The following is an 18,427-nucleotide window of genomic DNA, read 5'->3' on the forward strand; positions in this document are numbered from 1 at the left end:
GATACCTATACCATCAACGTCAGCCAAATTTTGTACAACAGCCAACAGAATTGTGTTCCATTCAGTGAGCTGGGAAACAAGCTTTTACAGCACACAACACAGTCTGAACTTTCCTGCCAACTGCCTGCCTGGCTAGTAGATCTCCTCAGGTTATGGAGCAGAGAATTTCTCAAGTGCATTTGGCACAACTTTCCTAGCATTCAGTGATTAAAAAATAATTTGAAAGCCATGTCCACCATGCTCTTTTTAATCCAACTAGCAAACACAGGGGAAAATACAAGATGCAATTAGCAGACTTTCTGCTTTACCTGTAATCATTTTTTTAAGCAAATGTCCTAGGCAGAACAGAGTTCTGTGTAAAGATGATCGTAAAACTACTATGACATTCTTGTTTGTGCAGCAAGAGCTTTATCCACTTCAATTCAAACTTTTGTTCCCCCAGTTAAACTGAAAAAGAATTGAGATCACGAGTTCAAGCAAAAGGACCGATTTCTTTGTAATGAAAATGGGCAGCGATGTTTAGTTGAGAATCTAAATGTTTATGGGTATGACAATTCTGCTTATAAAAGCTCATCAAGACAGTTGTATGAAGCTTACTCAGACTTCTGTGTGAACACTCTGATCTATTTATCTGTTAAGAAGTGCCCTTCAAGATAACAAGATCCATTTGCAGCATTTAATTTGGAAACAGAGATTAAGTAACAAACTTGCATTTATGCTACTTTTTCTTATCTTTCATTGTCTTTTCTGCATGGGGTTCAAAAGAAACATTTGAGTGACCATCCTGAAACCAGCTCATCTGCCAAGATGGGGAAAGGGACTGTCTCAGAGGAAAACCAGTCATTGCCTTCAACCCAGCCATCATCGTGCACTTAGCTTCTGCCTGCCTCTTAAGCACTCTACCTGGTCATGTTTTCCATTTCCAGCATTTTTAATGCACTACCATCAGAAAGCACAACTCTGGAAGGAATATTTATCGTTTCCATGACTGAAAAAGATACTGAGAAAAATCTGTCAAATGCTGAGCTTTACTCTTCTCCTCCTCCCTGTATTAGCCCCCATAGTAAAGTATGTGCCCAGTAAAAGGGTGAGATGGCACATGCTCCCTGGACTGCCTAATTCCTTGGAAGCACCAAGCCCAGGTGTTTGCATATATTTCTAATTTGAGTGCAAAAGAGCACCAAGAAATGTGCCTAGAAGAAAGCAGAACCCCTCTCCTTCCTGCAAGACACACCAAACAGTAATTCCAAAGAGTTCATTTTAACATTTGTGTATAAGTAAAAGCTGAGGAACTTTAAAGGGGAGTTTAGCAGAGAGGGGAAAACAGAATAAAACTGACATTTTCAGAATTCAGCATCTAACAAAGTATTTAAGAAGCTAGTCTGTAACTGTAACCCTAAGCCACAACATCACTAAAACAATGGGAAGGGCAACCGAAGGACTATAAACAGAAAACAAACAACAACCCCAGAAAGGGCTGAGAGCAATGTGAAAGCCTGTGTCCATCTCCTGCTCTGGCATTTCATCCTGCCAGTCAGCTCAGCAGAGTTCTGGAAAAAGCCCCGGGCTGGTGAAGGCTCTGCTTCCTTGCCCCGTGTGGGGACATCTGCAGGAGTCCTGGGGCATCTTTAGTAGGCTCCCTGATGTTTTATTCAAAAGCCTTCAGAGAAAAGAAGAGGGCACAATAGTTAATGACACATTTCACTGCTGATAAAACAGCAACTTTGTGCTCAAAAAAAAAAAAAAAATCACCAGTGAACTGGTGAATTACTCTGTGCTGCTATAGACCAGGTGAAGCCCCCAGAGGCCTGGCTGCCAGGTGTTCCCAGCCCTTTGCCTCTCACCCTGACTTGGTTGCTGTGTCCCTGGAAAGAACAGACTGGTGCTGGTGGCTGCATAGCTGGGGGGACTGCGGCACTGCCTGCAGCCATGGGGAGGGCCTGAGAGGCCTCCTTGCGTGGCCGCAGCTCAGCACCACGCTCCCCACCTCACACCCTGAAGGTATGCCACAAAATGTGGGGCTCGCCCAGCCCCAAAAGCTGTCCTTTCCCAACCCACCGTTGGACTCTGAGCTGTCAGTTCCCTCAGGGCACAGATTTCACATGGAGCAGAACCGAGATGGTAGCTGGTCTGTGCAGGAACCTTTGGCAACTCTACCCGAACGCAGCAGGCACTCTTGCTTGTGCTTGCTGTTTGGCACTTGCTCTAGCAGCAGCAAGAGGAACAAAAGACACAGTTTTCCCCCTGATCAGATCACAAGAAGACAGTTCACTCATCTGACCTCTCTCAAATCATTGGACTTATATTCCCACATACTCTCTTCTTAACTCCTTGGCATCCTTCAAAAACCTGAAAGCACCTGCCCTGCAGGCTGTGAGCTTGGAGCCCATGCCATGCCTCAGGCAGCAGCCTGCCCAGGTGCAGGACTGGGGCAATCTCACCCAAGCGGCTTTGCTAAGCAGTCAGTCCCTTCTGTCTGCCTCAAAAAATGCTCACATAAACCATCTCATTCCTAGTACTGAGATGATCACAGAGCTGCGCAGAGGCACCAGCTGGGTTTGGTCACAGAGCTACAGCAGGGACGCAGGGGCCTTCGCTGTCTGTAGGGATGAGGAGATATGACAATGCCATAACTACTCTTTGGTTTGGAAGGAGATAGGAGGATGAGGCAGCAAGTTCTTCTCTTCCTTCACTGAGAAAGGTTATCATATAGAACTGTAAAAAGGAAAAAAGAAAATAACAAAAGGACTTTGACCAGTAAAAGACATTTGCTTCCCATTTGGCGTATAAAGACAAGTTGGCCACCTGACATCAGAAGACAATGTATACACACTTCATGTAAGCAGTAACTAGAGTTTGGTTGTGCATTTATGCTTTGTACGATATGCAAACTTAGTACTTTCTGAAATGAACAGTTAAGTCGAAATTGTATTTCTACAATTTAGAAATCAAACCTATTCTAATTTGCTACAGCTGGACACCACCTGCAGAGTACTGTTTAAGTACTCTGAACATTACACACTTATCTTTTAAATATTGATAATGCCATTTCTCATTTATGTGGCATGAAGTCCCACAGGGAATAATTATGCTAATAAACCTTAATGATTCTCACAAATAAATGATCAAACAAAATTGCTACTGTTGATTTATATTAATGGATGCCTTTAGGAGGAGATTTGTCAGGATGTGCTGCTTCTTGAATCCCAATTCATCTTATTTAGCAGAAGAATGTACATAGTTTGTAAAACAGATTAAGTGTTTAAAATACAATGCATTCATAGAGTTTCTACAGTCCATAACATTCAAGCATGGTTACCTTGCCTTATGGTAAATCTGCATTAAATGGCTTCTCTGTATATAACTTTCTTTGGTCTTTTTTTTCCTCCTCCTTTGTCCCTTGTGACTAAAAAAAAGTCCTCCTGTTGAAGACCTTTTTCTTAACCTTTCTGTTACTCATGTAGGAATTGGTGATCAGTTTGCTGTCCTAGTAGATGAACACTGCTGTTGACAACTTTGTTTTCACTGCAATGAATCTAGAAACATTTTAGTGCTTTAATAAGGGCGCATCACCTGAAGTTGATGACCCAAAGAATTTTATAGGATATGTAATTAAAGTTTCTACTTTTCTGCTGCTGTTGGATATACAGGAAATCCCCATCTCACATACAACTATACTTCAGAAATTTTAACAAAGTTCATTTGAAAAATATTTTACATAGGCTTGCCTTTTAGATAGTACATATGTTTGAAAGCAGTATCAATGTGCTTCGTTTAGCTGTGATTATAGGGCAAGAGATGTTTTAATCGTATCACAAGAGAGGAAGCTAAGGAAATAGCACGAGAAGGAACTTTGAGATTTTGAATTTAAACTTTAATGGAGCTAGAAAATGATAAGAAGTACATACTTTGATGATGCTGCAAAACACATACATATGAGCTGTGGTAAGTCATGGCAAGAACCAGACAGGCAGAGGAGGCAGAAATATGCTTTCTTCGCCTGCACAAGTCTCAGTGCCCAGTGGTGAGAGTCATACAGTAGGTTTAATTCTTTGCTTGGACAGCTTTGTTAAATTGATCAACTCCAGCAGCAGAACAAAGACACAGGATGTTTTCATCTTTGAGGGAATAATATGGTTAAGAAATCAGTAATTTGCTAGAACTTAACCTACCCAGAGATTTTCAGATTTTTTTTCCTTTTTACCCCCTCCTGCTTGTCTAGGAGTACAGCATTTCAAAGCAGCCTACCATACAAACATTTTGTTTCTTTCATAATGTAACTAGCTCCCACAGAGCATGACATGGCATTCACAACAGGTTGGTATTTCAAAGGATTGGCATGAATGGATTTTAATATTGACTGGATAATACGATCATGAAATCCAGCTGAAACATAGCACTAATTCACTCCATGCACAAGGAAACCAGTATCTACAGCACAGTGATGAAGGTCTCTAACAACGCTCTAGAATGAACGGATGGTTTGAATTATTTCTTCCAAGAGGAATGTTCCTTGAAAGCCTATCAGGTAAGGCTTTTCCTTTGCAAACCAGGGGCTAATCCTGCAGACTCCGAAAATAATGGAGATTCTAAACACTTGAAGGGCTGGAACATCCACAGTCATTTTCTTACATTTTGTGGACTAATAATCCTCACATTTGTCAATTCCACTGTAAAAGCTGGTACTAAAATCTTTCTTCTGCTATTCAGAGCACTATTTCTGTACACAGAGTTTGCCCATCCTGCATTTCTTCTGAACAATGGAAAAACTTAGTCTCATTCATCCCTCGCATGTGGGTTCTTTAATAGCTCTCCAAGCAACTAACAGGGAACATTTTCAAATATGTAATTACCTTTTGTATGTGACAACAACACAGAGACTTTGAGCAATTAGTAGGATTGGACAGACTAAGGATTAGGTGTGCCTAAATTCTGGTTTTGTCTGTAATTTGCTGCATGGCATTCAGAAAGCTATTTTATCTTACTGCTTTGCTCATGCTGGCAACAATGCTTGTCATACTTGGACAGCAGGAACATCAAGCAGATTAGTGTGTTTATACCTGTACTGCACTTGAATGGGTACAGCACCACCCCCTAAAGGCTATCACTGAACACACCTCCCCAGGTACCTAATTGCCATTATTCTCATCTGCCTCTCTGCTTATCACAAAGCCGTACTGGTCTCATGGTCTGACTGACATAAGCTTTCTAAGATGATGGGCCATTTTTATTGGAGGGCCCCAGGGCAGTCTGGGCTCTTAGGGATACCCCGAGCAGAGGGAGGAGACACCATGCTCCCAGCCAGAGTGCTGTGTTGCAAGGCAGGAGCCTTAGTCCTGTCTCTAGCTGTCTATAAGTTCTATATATGCACATAAGCATCCTCCCTAAAAGAAGTTTAGGCAACTCGATTCAATTAAATGAGACTTTTTCTTTGCCCCACCAACACAGAAACTTTCTTCTGGTTTTCTTTGGCCATTGGTGCTTGTTCTGAGATCATTTTTGAAATCACGGAATTGTATCATAGAATGGCTTGGGTTGGAACAGCTTCAAAAAAGCATTTGGTGTCTACCAGAGTAAATTGCTTGACTCAGTCTGTCTTGTTTGCCACCATTTCTACTATAGATTTTTTTTCTCCACCTTGAAGCAACGTTAAAACCTTCTACCAGTTGCACAGGGAGAGCTGTCACTCCTAAACTGTCTCATCTCTTCCTTCCAGGTTGTTTTAAACTTTGTTAGTCAGTCAAATCCCTCTGCTCCTTGACTGACCCCACACAATTTCTACTTGCTTGTTATTTGAAATACAGTTGCTCCTTATTGTCACACCATCCAGCTAGATACTTCTGCTTTTATATGCCACAGGTATTCTAACTTAAGATACTTGATCTTTAACAGTTAGCTCATGCAGTTTAGTTAAAATTTATATATAATTCATTTACATTTAGATAATGAAATATTCACTTCCACTTTGGTTGTATGCACATAAATTGAGATTCTAAATGGATTTGCTGCAAAATTGCCAGGAATTCAAACACGTTCCTTAGTGCTTATACAGTGAATTGGTTCTATTTTAATACTCACCCATTTTTATCCTGTCTCCTAAATAATTCATGTTTATTGATTTCTACTTACATGTACCAGTGCATTTTGACATCAGACTCCTCACTAGCAGCTGCATAAAACAAAATTCCTGTTATCTAGACTGCAAGATTCACTCTCTTTTTTAAGAAAAAAGTACTTTCTTCCTTTTTTAAAACTAACTTGAAATGAACAATTCGTTCTCGCCTACTTGTTATGTAATGTGCCAGTTTCACTAAGGACTATAAATTTGTATATTTTTTTTTTACCTAGTTTAGGGAAGGAGAAAGAAGGAAGAAAGATCTTCTAACAAATGTCAATATTTGAAAATATGGATCTCCCCTCCCCCCAATAAATAAAATAAAAATTAGATTATCTTTGCCTTCCAGGCAGCTTGTCAAGCAAATACCCACCTTGCTTGGCTCCCAGGCTGGATTAGTGAGTCATGGGAGAGCACCCTGTTACTCTGTGCACAAGCAGAAGAGAATGGTGTCCAACCCAGTCCAGACGCAAGGTGTACATAAGAAGGGAGACGCCTGCACAAGTCCTCCTCTGGACACCTTAAGCTTGGGCATAGTGTCAAGGAGTTTTGCAGCAGCTTGCCCCAAACTGTAAGCAGGAAAGCAAACAACAATACTCAAAATGTGCTTTCAAAGTGCGATATGAGAGTTGAAACTATAAAGTTAGATGTCATAAACAGTACATGATCTTAAATAAATTCAATACCCAGCAGTCCTAAATGTAGAAAATCCACCTTCTCTGCCCTCAGCTGCATCAGAGAATTTGTTTCTTTTTCCTAAAGCAGTAGTGAAAAAATAAGATGTTTTTCATACCAAAATGGCATGAATCCTTCCTTCCTTGAGTATGAATTTTCTGGCCAGTCCTAGTCTGTGCTAAATGACTGTTAAGGTAGTATACAGAAAAATAATCTGAGTAAAAACACAAAAAACCCTTGACATTTGTTGACACTTTTTCTAAATAATATTGCTCAAAATTTATAATCTAACAATAAAATAAGCAGAATTTGCAAGTTATCTTATATAATAACAATAAAGTTAAACAAAGTTACTCATAGTGTACTGTGAGTATGCAAAGCCCTTGTAATAAACTCATAATGAGACAGGGTAGGAACATGAGGAAAAGATAAAAATACCAAGACACAATAAATGCTAAAGCACATATTTTTGTTACATCTACATCCCAAAGATGTTTTCTGTGAGTTCTTTTTATGCTATGTCAATTTCACTTGAACAAAGTTTAGAATCCTTGCTAGTTGGTAATCTTCTAAGTGTAAGTAGAAGCAGTAATTAAGATGCTTAAAAATAAAGCCGTGAAATAACATGACATTCATGACACTTGCAGTAAAAATGCATCCAAGCTTTTCTGTAGCTCTCTTTCAGGAAATATTTTTGTTGTTGATACCTTGGAAACAGTGACAATTTTAAAGAGGTTGAGTAAGTTTTAACCTTAATGTCTTAAAGAATTAACATATTTAGAGCATGCCATAATGTTGTTCAGGTGAAGGAGCTGAGTCTCATACCCTGTTCATGACCAACACAGGAAAGCTGAGAGACTCCTGAGGACCCCAGCACTGCAGGAAGTTTTAATTCCTTTTTCAGGAGTCACGTGGAGAAGCCACATCTTTACTGTGCTTTGCTCAGGGAGTGAAAGCCACCCTGTACAAGCACTGACTTACCAAGGGACAGAAAGGGAAGATGAGGTTTTCCATCTATTTGCATCAGACCATGTCCAGTCCTGGAAGATGATCTCAGCCAAGAGAGGGCTACTTCTACTGAACGTGAAATAGTACATTCACAGCAGAATGACACTGCTAGATACCATGCTCACCACTTCAATTGTGCATGATGACCTGGTCCCAGACCTCGCAACAACCTGCTTTTCTAACAATAAGATACCAGGCCCTTGTCATTCACAGATCTCAAAGCAGAAGGCTGCACTAATTATAGCTGTCCGGATTCAGTACCGCTTAGGTCTGCCTGAAGATAACCAAAGGGATTTTTTTCCCACACTATTTATTCTTAAAAGATTCTAAAAATATGCTATAGGCCTTGGCTTATTTCATAAGGTTGCTCTTCCTTTAACTTACAAAATATCAAAAGTGTTCTGTCTTCCTGGACAACTTCCTGTATGACTCATGGTTTCCATACAGCTTCACATTCATGAATCCACCAAGGCTACTGAATATTTATCAGATTTTGGGCTTTTTTTTTTCCTAAAAAATTTGCATTTAAATAAATAACAACAAAAGAAAGAGTTGAAAAGAGTCTTCCAGAACACCCTTTCCCTTGTGTTACCTCTTTCAACTTTTGTACTATCATTGCAGTCATTGTCTACCAAATATTCCCAGGCAGACAGAGCATATATTAATGCTGCAAGAAACAAGATGCAGTTCAGAAACACTAACATCATGTGATTACACAAGTTTTCAACATGTTTTTTTATTACTCTTATTAAAAAATCTATTATATTTGCTTAGCCTTTCACTAAAAGTAATGTTGCATTTGCTGTTTATTACCTTGTTATCTTATTACTTTCCTTCTTTCATGAAGATGCTCTACCAGAAAAAGCGAATTGATATTCATTTAATTTGTTTAAAGTTAACGTCACTCAGAATAATCCTCTTCTATCTTCTCTCAGGGAAATAGCCACTCGCCTCACAAGAGAGTCTGGCAGAATCCCCCTCAGACTCATTTTCGCACAAGCACCACCAATAAGGACTTGCCACCCTCTTTGGTGCTGACAGAAGTGGGACAGTTTTGTTGGACTTCTCTTGGGTCCAGCAGGGATGAAAATCAGAACTTCAAACATTAATTCCTGCAAGGACCAAAACCAAAGCACCAGGATCGCCTCTGCCTCTTCTTCACACAGGCTTCTCCCTTTCCCATGCACACCCTTGCAACATATCAAACATCCACAGAACAGCAAATAATCTCAAGACCAGATAAATGGAGACTTTTGCTGCCATCAGAAAAGGATGTTCAGGACACAGATATATGTGGGGAAAAGTTCTGAATGGGTTTCCTCCTCATCCCTACTCAGTAATACAGAGAAAGGGATGTGGTAGTACAATTATTAATATTTAAAATTTGAGAGGTCTGGCTAAGTTTACCCTAACAAAAGGAATATTCTTTTGACCAAAAGCATCAGTTTTGTGAGTACTAGAAGAAAAATATGAGCCAGTGTTGTAAAATCATTGAGGGCATCCCGATTTCCAGTGAAGCAAAAAAATACATGTGTATGTATATAAATGCTCTCTCTTTTTTAAATAGCTCTTACAAAAAAGACTTGAGAAGCCTACAAAAGGAAAGGAGAGAGACTCTAAGGGCATTTAGGAACAGTAAAATGGCATTTTTGAGCAGTGCATACCTTTCACATGCCCACCTGCAGGGATTGAGTTTTGGTCACTGGCAACATTTGGCTGCTCAGCACCTGGCCAGCCCTCCCCGAGGCACCAGCAGAAAAGAAAGCGAGAGGAAAAGAACAAAAACATGGGTTACAGGAGCAGCAGTTTATTATGGAAAAACACCACCACCAGGCAAGGCTTACAGGGAGCCAAGCTTTACATACTTTCATAAATACACAGTAAACCTCCCCCTCAGCCAAGCTTTTGCACCTAACATCTTTTTAATTAAGTTTACAAGGCACACAGCACTTTGGATCCTGGGGCCCAACTAAATCTCTGTTTACCCAGTCAGAGCCTTGGTGCATGTATGTGTAGGGAAGGATCCTGCAGCGTGACCCTGGGCACTACACTCAATCCCTGCAATACAGTGCCTGGAGGCCAGGACCAGCCTCGGGAGCTTGGTATGGCTTCCAAGGACCTGAAGGAGAACTGAGCCAACCTCTGCTACAAGTCCGCTCATCTCAGAGGAAGATAACTGAGCTCATCCTCCTCTCCCTAGCGTTTCCCCAACTCCATGAAAAAAAAAAAACAAGAACAAGTCAAGTTCAGCAGTTTCTGGGACAACACACTGTGCCCATTCTGGTGGCAAGAGCTTAATGCTGTGAATTTTCCCTTTATACATTTACTAGAATTAATCTGTATCTTTGTAAACTCAGAGCAATTTCCCATCCTGAAGAAAAAGTGTCTTACTCTAAATCCGCTTTAGTGATTGTGCCTACCCCATTCCGCTGAGATTGTTCAGAAGGAAGAGACTGTAATCTATTTAGCTTCAAGGAGGGTTTCTCTTTGACGTGCTCTCCTAATAGACCATTCATCAGGATGAAGGGTGCTCCCCAGAGACTGCAGACAGCAGGACAGGCCTAGCCTGAGTGACAGTTTGTCCAGCAGAGATTGACTTTAATGAAGCACGGAATAAACAGGAAGATTAAGAGACTGCAAAAATCAGCAACAAGTTTTGAGTACACTTGGGTAGCTTAAAGTGCAGCACACATCTTTCACTGAATTATAACTGATATATAAATATTTTGTTGCTAAGGATTTTGTGGATATTCATCATGGAGTTTCTTTCTCTACAGCAGCAATCTGGCAACAGCATGGATATATTGTATGGGATACTTTTTTAGCAAAGTTCAGACCATTAAGGTAGCATCTCCAGCTGAATTTGTCAGAGCTCCTGCTACTGCCAAGAGAAAGCAGCAGATCCACCTGCCTGCTATGTCTACCGGAGGGTGAGGGCATGTCAGCACCTCTCTTCACTGGCTGTTACCAGAAAAAGATCAGCGCAGATGCAGACATCTTTGGACAGATGAGTTTCACCCACAAACCTCAGGCACTTAGGCCTGAGGTATAACCACATGTTGCTCTTCGTTCTAATACGTGTGACTCCAGACATCTCTCCACCACTTGCATACTTATTTCTTTTGCTGGACTCCAATAAACATTAACTTGGTAAATTGAGCCTGAGACTGAACCTACGAATAAAGGAAAGTTTATAATCCAGTGGCAATAAGCTACAAATGTAGAAAGGAACCTTCCTACTACCACACCTCACACCTAGAGATGTCTGATACACTGTAGGCATCTATTACCAGCAAGTAAGACCCATTGAATCTTCTTGCCACTGGATGATCTTCTGAATTTAAATACACACTTTTTGCTAAAGCAAATAAATCAGTCACACTCCATTCTGCAGATGCTAGTATTGACAAAAACACAGAATACTGCTGGGACAGTTTATTCCCAGGAAAGAGAATGAGAGCTTGAGCTCCAGTATCTAGAGCTGCAGAATTCAAGCAGTTTTTACTGCTTTCAAATAGCTTTGTTCTTGCAGGTCAGAAACTCTTTACCAAAACAAAACAGTTTCCAAAAAATATTCCAAAGAGTAACAGTTTCCAAACAGAATAACTACAACACATACTCTCACTGTAAAATTTCAGGGACAGTAGTTTTTGATAAAGTGGCTACATGAAATCAACTTTACACATGCACTTATAAAGTTCACATTGTGTAGTTCATCTCCTTGTAAAACTTCTGCTTTGCTGTTACTAGTTTTCACACGTGATATCCAACCCAACAGAAAATGACTGCTCCATTGCATAGACAACTTTTTTTTTTTTTTAAATAGCATATGTAATGTCTTTCTGTAAGTACAAGAATTGAAGTTATATGTGAAACAAGCAATATAAATGTAATCTAGATGGTTTTAGGATCCCAGTCTGCCCATGTTGCCATTATACATTCTCAACAGATGATGGCACCAGAATTCAATCTGTAAATAAACACTACTAGGTAACTGACAGATTGCTTGGATAAGTACATTACAACAAATGTACCAAAATTTAGCTAATTTAAACTGTATAAAATAGACATAAACTAAGTAAAGGTTGGAATGTGCCTTTTTAAAATAAACTGTCACCTTTCCCCTGCTCTCTCTTTCCCCATGTCTCAGACTTCAATCTTCAACCATTAAGCAAAGATTTTGTCTTTCAAAGTGTGTACAGAAAAATCAGATATTTTAGCCAGAGTCTTACTTCTAAGGGATACTACAGATACATATTCTTGTTACCAGAGTTGTCATGCTTTCAGCCTTTGCTAATCTTGTGCTCTGTACAGCAGTGAGTTTTCTCGTAAGAGCACAAGCTAACCACAAGATCAGAAGCACAACCAAGAACATTAAACTCAGGAAGGTATTGGCAGTAGGCAAACTTTACTTTTAAATTCATAAATAATTAGGCTGTTAGAAGTCAGAAAAAACTGCTCCTCTATAGAAATTTTCATGAGTTTCTTACTTCATCTTTTTAAATTCTCCTGGTTTAAACATCATCAGTTTGGGCAGGCGCTTGAAAAAATATTAATTCAGAAGAAATTGAGTCTGCCCTCATTGCTTCTCAGGTAAACATCATGTACAGATGTAAAATAAATGGAGCAATAAATATGGTTGAAGATTTGGTAACTGGATTAGTAATAGTATTTCTAACATAGACTATTCACTAAAGCAGGAAAGAGAAAGGTGTTAAATAATCCAGCAAGGAACAACAAATGAATAATTGGGCTGTTAATTTACTGTTCTTTAGTCCTTGCAAAGGTTTAATGGAAGCTATGTTGCTTAAACTATTAAAAGTGTTTTATACTTGCCATATGTTAGCAGAACCATCATTAAAACTGTAATTTATTACTGGAACGAGCCTCAAAAATATTATGCTGAAGCCCAAGAAACAAGTCCTGGAACCAAGGGTCAGATTAGCATTTTGTTCATGGTATCACTCTGATATGCCTCAAGCAAGACAAAGAGGTCCATTAATTCCGAAAGGACAAAACCCCACAAGTGTACTTGTTTAAAGTGTAATTAGTAGGTTGAATTCTGCAGTCCAGAATAATGCTAGTGGCTAAGCAATTTTTTAGTGGGCAGAATGTACTTATATTTCATGAAGATTATTTAAATCCAAAAAAACACTCCAAGTCCCTAACTACAGAAAACAGAAGAACATTTTTGACACCTAACATATTCATACGTTGCTATTGCCAAAAGGACTACACTGAAATTTGAAGGCTTAAACTGCATCTTCTGTGGTTAGAGATCACTGTGAAAGCAATTTCTACAAGCTGTCTGTTTATTCCTTCGAGCTCATTCATTTACTGATAGCACTGTCATTTTTTGACAGACAATAATGAAGGTATTAGTAGCTGTTGTACCCTGCTCTGTGCATTTTATATACCTTTCCTCATTAAAGAGTATTTTGACACATTATAACAAGATAGCATTATTCTTTATGCTTTACGCACAGGTAACAACTTTATAGTAGTCTATTAAAAATAGCATTTTTTTATTATTAGATACTCTTCTCTGCTTTTAAGGTATGACAGATAAAGACCTTCTGTAAGATGCCATTTTTTTCCTAGTTAAATATGCACATATGATTGAATTTTACAACATCCAAATAAAAGCAAGATTCAAAACATACCTTCATTCTTCACACAAAGTACACTGTAGGAACCTTTTTTTTGGTAATGCTGAAGTTGTTGGTACTATTCTAAAATACATCTTCTGTTCTATCTGATTGCTGCTTCTCCCTGTGTATTTTGAATATTAAACTATGGTTACATGGTTTGGTTGGAAAAGGCCTCGTAAATGAAAACACTGTAAAGGAAAGGCTTTTTTTCTAGCTCTGCTAGAAGTACCATGTAAACTCTACTTCATCTGATTTTCATTGGGGATTAATTTTAGGAGGTTGCTTGCTCTCCATGTTTCTGATTTTGTTCCTTTAAAATAATGCTTTTCTCCAACCTCCCACTGCAAACTTCTTACAGGATTTTTTGTTGCTGTTGTTAGCTAGGCATATAAAGTAACTATAAATCTGGATTGGGCCTCTGCACGCAGTTGTAGTGCAAATGAACAACAGCAGTAAGTGTTGGGAGTTAAAATGCCAAAGTTGCGTAGTTATAATAGCAGGATTTTATTTCTAGTTCCTTAAGTAACTAAAATCAAAAAATCAGGGCAAAGCAGAACTGGTTTTGTTCAAACCGAGTATTTCACATTTTTGCACTAGCATTTTTCCTCCTAAGACCACTACACCATTTACCAGTCTCACGTAATTCCCATCCTTGTCAACAGCTACAAGGACCACATCTTCATCCAAATCCATAATATTATTTTATCCCAAGAGCAATGCTTGACTGACGAAAGAACAGCCTGCCAGCCTCATATACAGGTTGTAAAAGGAAATAAGATAGCAGTCTCATCACAGCAGGCCTTTCTTCCAGCTAAGTGGGCAACACTGCTCATTTGGGAAGAGTGTTTGCAAAGAGGTAGATAACACTGACTCATCTAGATTAAGTTATATTTTTTTTTGCTCCCTGCTCACTGAGAAAGGGAATTAAATAAGATTCATAGAAGCCTGGCCTCCTACTAAAACTGAATTTGACCAGCACTGCAGCATGCATCTTCTGCAGATTAAATTCTTAATGACTACATCTCAGCTGATCTCATACCTTTAATTCATGAGCTGTATCTATTCTGTGATCCCTGTTGGGACTCCAGTAGTGGAGACTCACCAACGTGACTTTAAAGTGCAGAGTGAGGTGTTGCAAAGAACAGCTGTGGCAGCAGAAAGTTTATAGCTTAACATCACTGTCTCAGACTGCTCAGCAACCCTGCCTCAGCTTTAACAACCACTGTACACAAGTTATTTTTGAGTTAATTCAGGTGCAAATGCAAGGCTGGCACCCTTGAATTGCTTATGTCATAGATGAATCAAGGCAGGTTCAATTGGAATTTCAATCAGGTATCAGGTTAAAACACCTATTAGCATGTTCCATTAATACATCATTTGCAGAATAAAGGTCCTAGAAATGAATAATCCCTGAGGCAATACAATACCCTCCCAATATCTGGCCAACTCATCCCAAGAAAAAGATAGCAAAGCCATGATTCTACCCAATATAAATGAGAAAGAGGGAATGCAGGGAAGAGGTAGAAAGACCATGTGACTGGTAGTAACACAGCAAAAGTATAAATGGAATGAGTTTCTTCATTCCTGGCATTCATTTCTGAGGGAACATGGAAGATAACTTCAGGAGAAGCTTCAAAAGGCCTCACCTTACTGGCCACATAATACAAATTTTCTTTTGTTTTAAAGAAAGGCATGAGGATTTTACTACAGTATTTTTCTTTAGCCAGCTTTATACTCGAGCCCAAAATCCTATCCTCTGCTCTTCTGGGATAAGCATGTGTGTGTGTATCTGTGCATTTCAGTAATTTATATAAAAGTTAATCCAGTGGTGTGATGAGAAATGCATATTACATTTAAATGAGCAGAGGGAATAACAAAGAAAACAGATGAAACCCATTACAGGTGTCTGTGAGGAAGGGAATACGGATGTGAAGCTCCAGTCTGAGAATTTTAACAGCTGCCATTAAAATACCCCAGTGGGAATTAGAATAGTAAAGCCTTTAACAAATCTTGCAGGTTACTGATGTTTGGCCTGTGCATCCACAGAGGGCTGAAAATAATGAAGCAAGTTTTAATCCCAGCCAATGAGTTTAGAATAATTTTGTATTCTGGCAATTCTCATTTTCATCATGCAGAATAAGTCTTTCACTCTGAGAAATCTCTCTTTTGTACAAGCAGAGTAAGATGTAGTATTTCAGCCTTTTGACTATTCAGACCAACATACACAGCCAGAGGATTAGAAGTCATCTCACTCTTAAATGTAGCGCAAGCAGGATTTAAACTGTAAGCTATTTGAAGTAGCCATATAAACTGGCAGCTTGCTGTCCATTTATTTCTAGTTATAGCACTAGAAGGGTCAGTTAGGTTCATAATAAAATATACGAAACCGGAGTTCAATCAGCTTTTATTTTTTTGTTAATTAAAAAAAAAGGAAACCCTTGTAGAGGATCAATTATTTGCCTTGTTTATAGAAATTATCCCCACTACTATGAAAGGAGCAGTCTTTTTGCTAAGATTATTGGAAATGAAACAATGACATCTGCAGTAGGATTGGCCTGGAGTTGCTCCTTCCATCGGCTGTCCTGGCTACACAAGAGGTGAAAGAGAGAAAGGTCTGAGAGGCAGGCTGGCAGGCACACACAGCTCCCACTGCAAAGTACTCAAGCACAAGGAAGTCTAGAATAACTACAAATTATCTCTTACCTCAGTAACCCTTCTTCAAAATACAATGTTTTACCACTGAAAGAGACAAAACAACTTCAGTTCAATCAGGTTATAAAATTAAGCAAACCAGGCTGTACAGAAAGATTACAAAACACCAGCCATATATACACACATTATTTGTCATTGTCTATCCCTATACTACACAAAAACATCGTAAGAATAATGTAGTGTAGTACACAGTTGCATTTTAATTGCTTACTATATATGTGTTCACATACCCACTCTTCACTCAAAGCTCAGGGTGAGCAGGGGCTTTCTTGTCCTCCACAACAAGAAAGGCAAGGCTGACATCAAGAATCAAAGTACGTATCTAGTCATCACTACCTAGATAAAGATATTAAAAATAACAGAAAACCCTAAGACACAGCAGCCTACGACAGGCCTTGTCTATTGTCTTCAATAGATCATAATCCCAGGACAACCAACGAGCAGTTCTATTGCCACATACAATATTCAGTGTCCTTCCAGTACAACTCCTCTATGCTCCTACTGCACACATAGAAGGACAAGTACTGGAAAAGTAAAAAAATAGAGGAAATTAAAAGCAGGAAAAAAAAATACATGAGAGATGTAGCTTATTTAGCGTGCTTTACAAGCAGCTGTAACCCACAAAACCAATCATGGGCAGAGACGCTTATCCAGTGGTCTGTAAACAAGTGTTGTCTGGATTACCCACATCAATTTAGAAGACATATATGGATGACCCCATAATCAACCACTAAACCCTCCTCTATCTTCAGTGTAATTCTGCAAGACAAGTAGAACATTAGAATCCACTCTAATTCTGAAAATTAATAGGAGATACTTAGACCTTCTCTTGGTGGCGAAAGTTATGATATTGGAGAATCAGGAATCCATAAAGCATGTAAAGTAACAGTTCAACCTACTTTAATGCAAGACCCTCTAGGCCATTACATATCATGTAGCACTTCAGACTCTCTTCAGAAAAATGATATAATTTATCTTGCCAGAAATAAAGAACAAGTTGCTGAAAGAGGCACAATGCTCCTTTAAAAGGATTACAGTATAAATGTAGTCACCATAACTCGCTTGTTTAGATCAGATATTAAATCTTGAACTGCATTTTGAGTGTGAAAACTGTTGTCTTTACTTCACATGAGAACACTTTAAAGACCCCAAATTATGGGGAAATAGCTACATAGGTTTCTACAGTATGCAGCACTATTCTCAAAATTTAAAAAGAAAATAAATATTACAGTATCCAAAGTACATTGGGATCTAAATTTCAAGATTCATAGGTGCTTAGATATTAATGTTTGTTAAGTTGAAATTAATATTCAAACCTTTATTTAGACCTAACTTCTAAAAGTTCTGCAAATACTGGATAGTTCAAGCCAGGTCTTTCCATTTTTTTCTGGTAACAAACAGGTAGCTAAAAAATTTTCTTTTTAGTCCCCTCGTTAAAAAAAAAAGGGGGGGGGATTTTGATATTCTGCTCTTCTCCCATATATTGATTTACCCAGGTAATTTTAGATCAGTAAAGCAAATAATTACAGGTTACAGTTTTGCAAATCATTAGAATACTTACTTCAAAACAAAATTAGCTTCTTTTATACTTACTTCTTAAGAGAAAACTAATAAAACTAAAAATCAGAATTAAAAAAGTATTTTTAAAACTGAAAAATATATTATTGTGTTTGTGAGAGACAAGGGAAAGAACAGCTTTAACTTTTCTTGCTAAGAGTTTCTGCTTGTAAAGACACACCTCTTAATTGTTATTTTGAAGGTTATTCATACCAACTGCAAATACAAAGCCTTTTTCAATCATTTGTAGTACATGGGATGTCCAAAACACATATCTAGAAACAAGGTAAAAAACTGGGTATTTACATTACGCAAATGAAAGGTAATTTGCACACCAAATTTGCAGAGTCATGAAAAAAATCTCTTATTTAAAAACACAAATATTGGTATTATAAAACTGTATATAAAACCCAATTAAAAACATAATAGAACTTCAGCAACTGACAGTTTATCTCCTTCCAATTGTCAATTGGAATCGAGAAAGAATGATGGGGTTTAAGAGACTCCTTTTTCACAGAGACTGCCTCCTTTTGCTACGAAATCTAAAGTATGGTTTAAAAAAAGTTTTAGCTAGCTACAGCCAAGCATAGCAGAATTTGGCCCAGCCTGCAGACAATCCAAAACCATACCTCCTAGGATTATTAATCCATTGCTAGTAAATTTAACCTTTAAAGTAATTTATTGCAGACTGAGGAAAGCAGAAAAGAAA

At 38.6% G+C, this 18,427-nt stretch overlaps 2 protein-coding genes across 4 annotated transcripts in view; one reads left to right on the top strand and one right to left on the bottom strand.

The window, feature by feature from the left end:
• TEX9 (testis expressed 9) overlaps positions 1-1,818 on the top strand; it is a 39,834-nt gene extending 38,016 nt beyond the window's left edge. For both annotated transcript variants that reach the window (XM_080551744.1, XM_080551742.1), the window contains exon 12: positions 1-1,818. In XM_080551744.1, coding sequence (XP_080407870.1) covers positions 1-207 — 207 coding nt within the window. In that variant the 3' untranslated portion in view covers positions 208-1,818.
• Positions 392-18,427, bottom strand: part of LOC308176248 (uncharacterized protein) — a 26,514-nt gene continuing 8,478 nt past the window's right edge. The window contains exons 6-12 of one of the 2 annotated variants that reach the window (XM_080551763.1): positions 16,153-16,188; positions 13,462-13,570; positions 12,289-12,338; positions 10,219-10,339; positions 9,463-9,535; positions 6,489-6,684; positions 392-447 (exon numbers count right to left, since the gene is read on the bottom strand). In XM_080551763.1, coding sequence (XP_080407889.1) covers positions 423-447; positions 6,489-6,684; positions 9,463-9,535; positions 10,219-10,339; positions 12,289-12,338; positions 13,462-13,467 — 471 coding nt within the window. In that variant the 5' untranslated portion in view covers positions 13,468-13,570; positions 16,153-16,188 and the 3' untranslated portion in view covers positions 392-422. Of the gene's footprint in view, positions 448-3,782; positions 6,170-6,488; positions 6,685-9,462; positions 9,536-10,218; positions 10,340-12,288; positions 12,339-13,461; positions 13,571-16,152; positions 16,189-18,427 lie in introns of those variants that run through there. The other variant, XM_080551764.1, reaches the window with a different exon arrangement.

The sequence above is a fragment of the Anser brachyrhynchus genome (genome assembly GCF_964034855.1).
Source record: "Anser brachyrhynchus genome assembly, chromosome: 11".
NCBI classification, from domain to species: Eukaryota; Metazoa; Chordata; class Aves; order Anseriformes; family Anatidae; genus Anser; species Anser brachyrhynchus.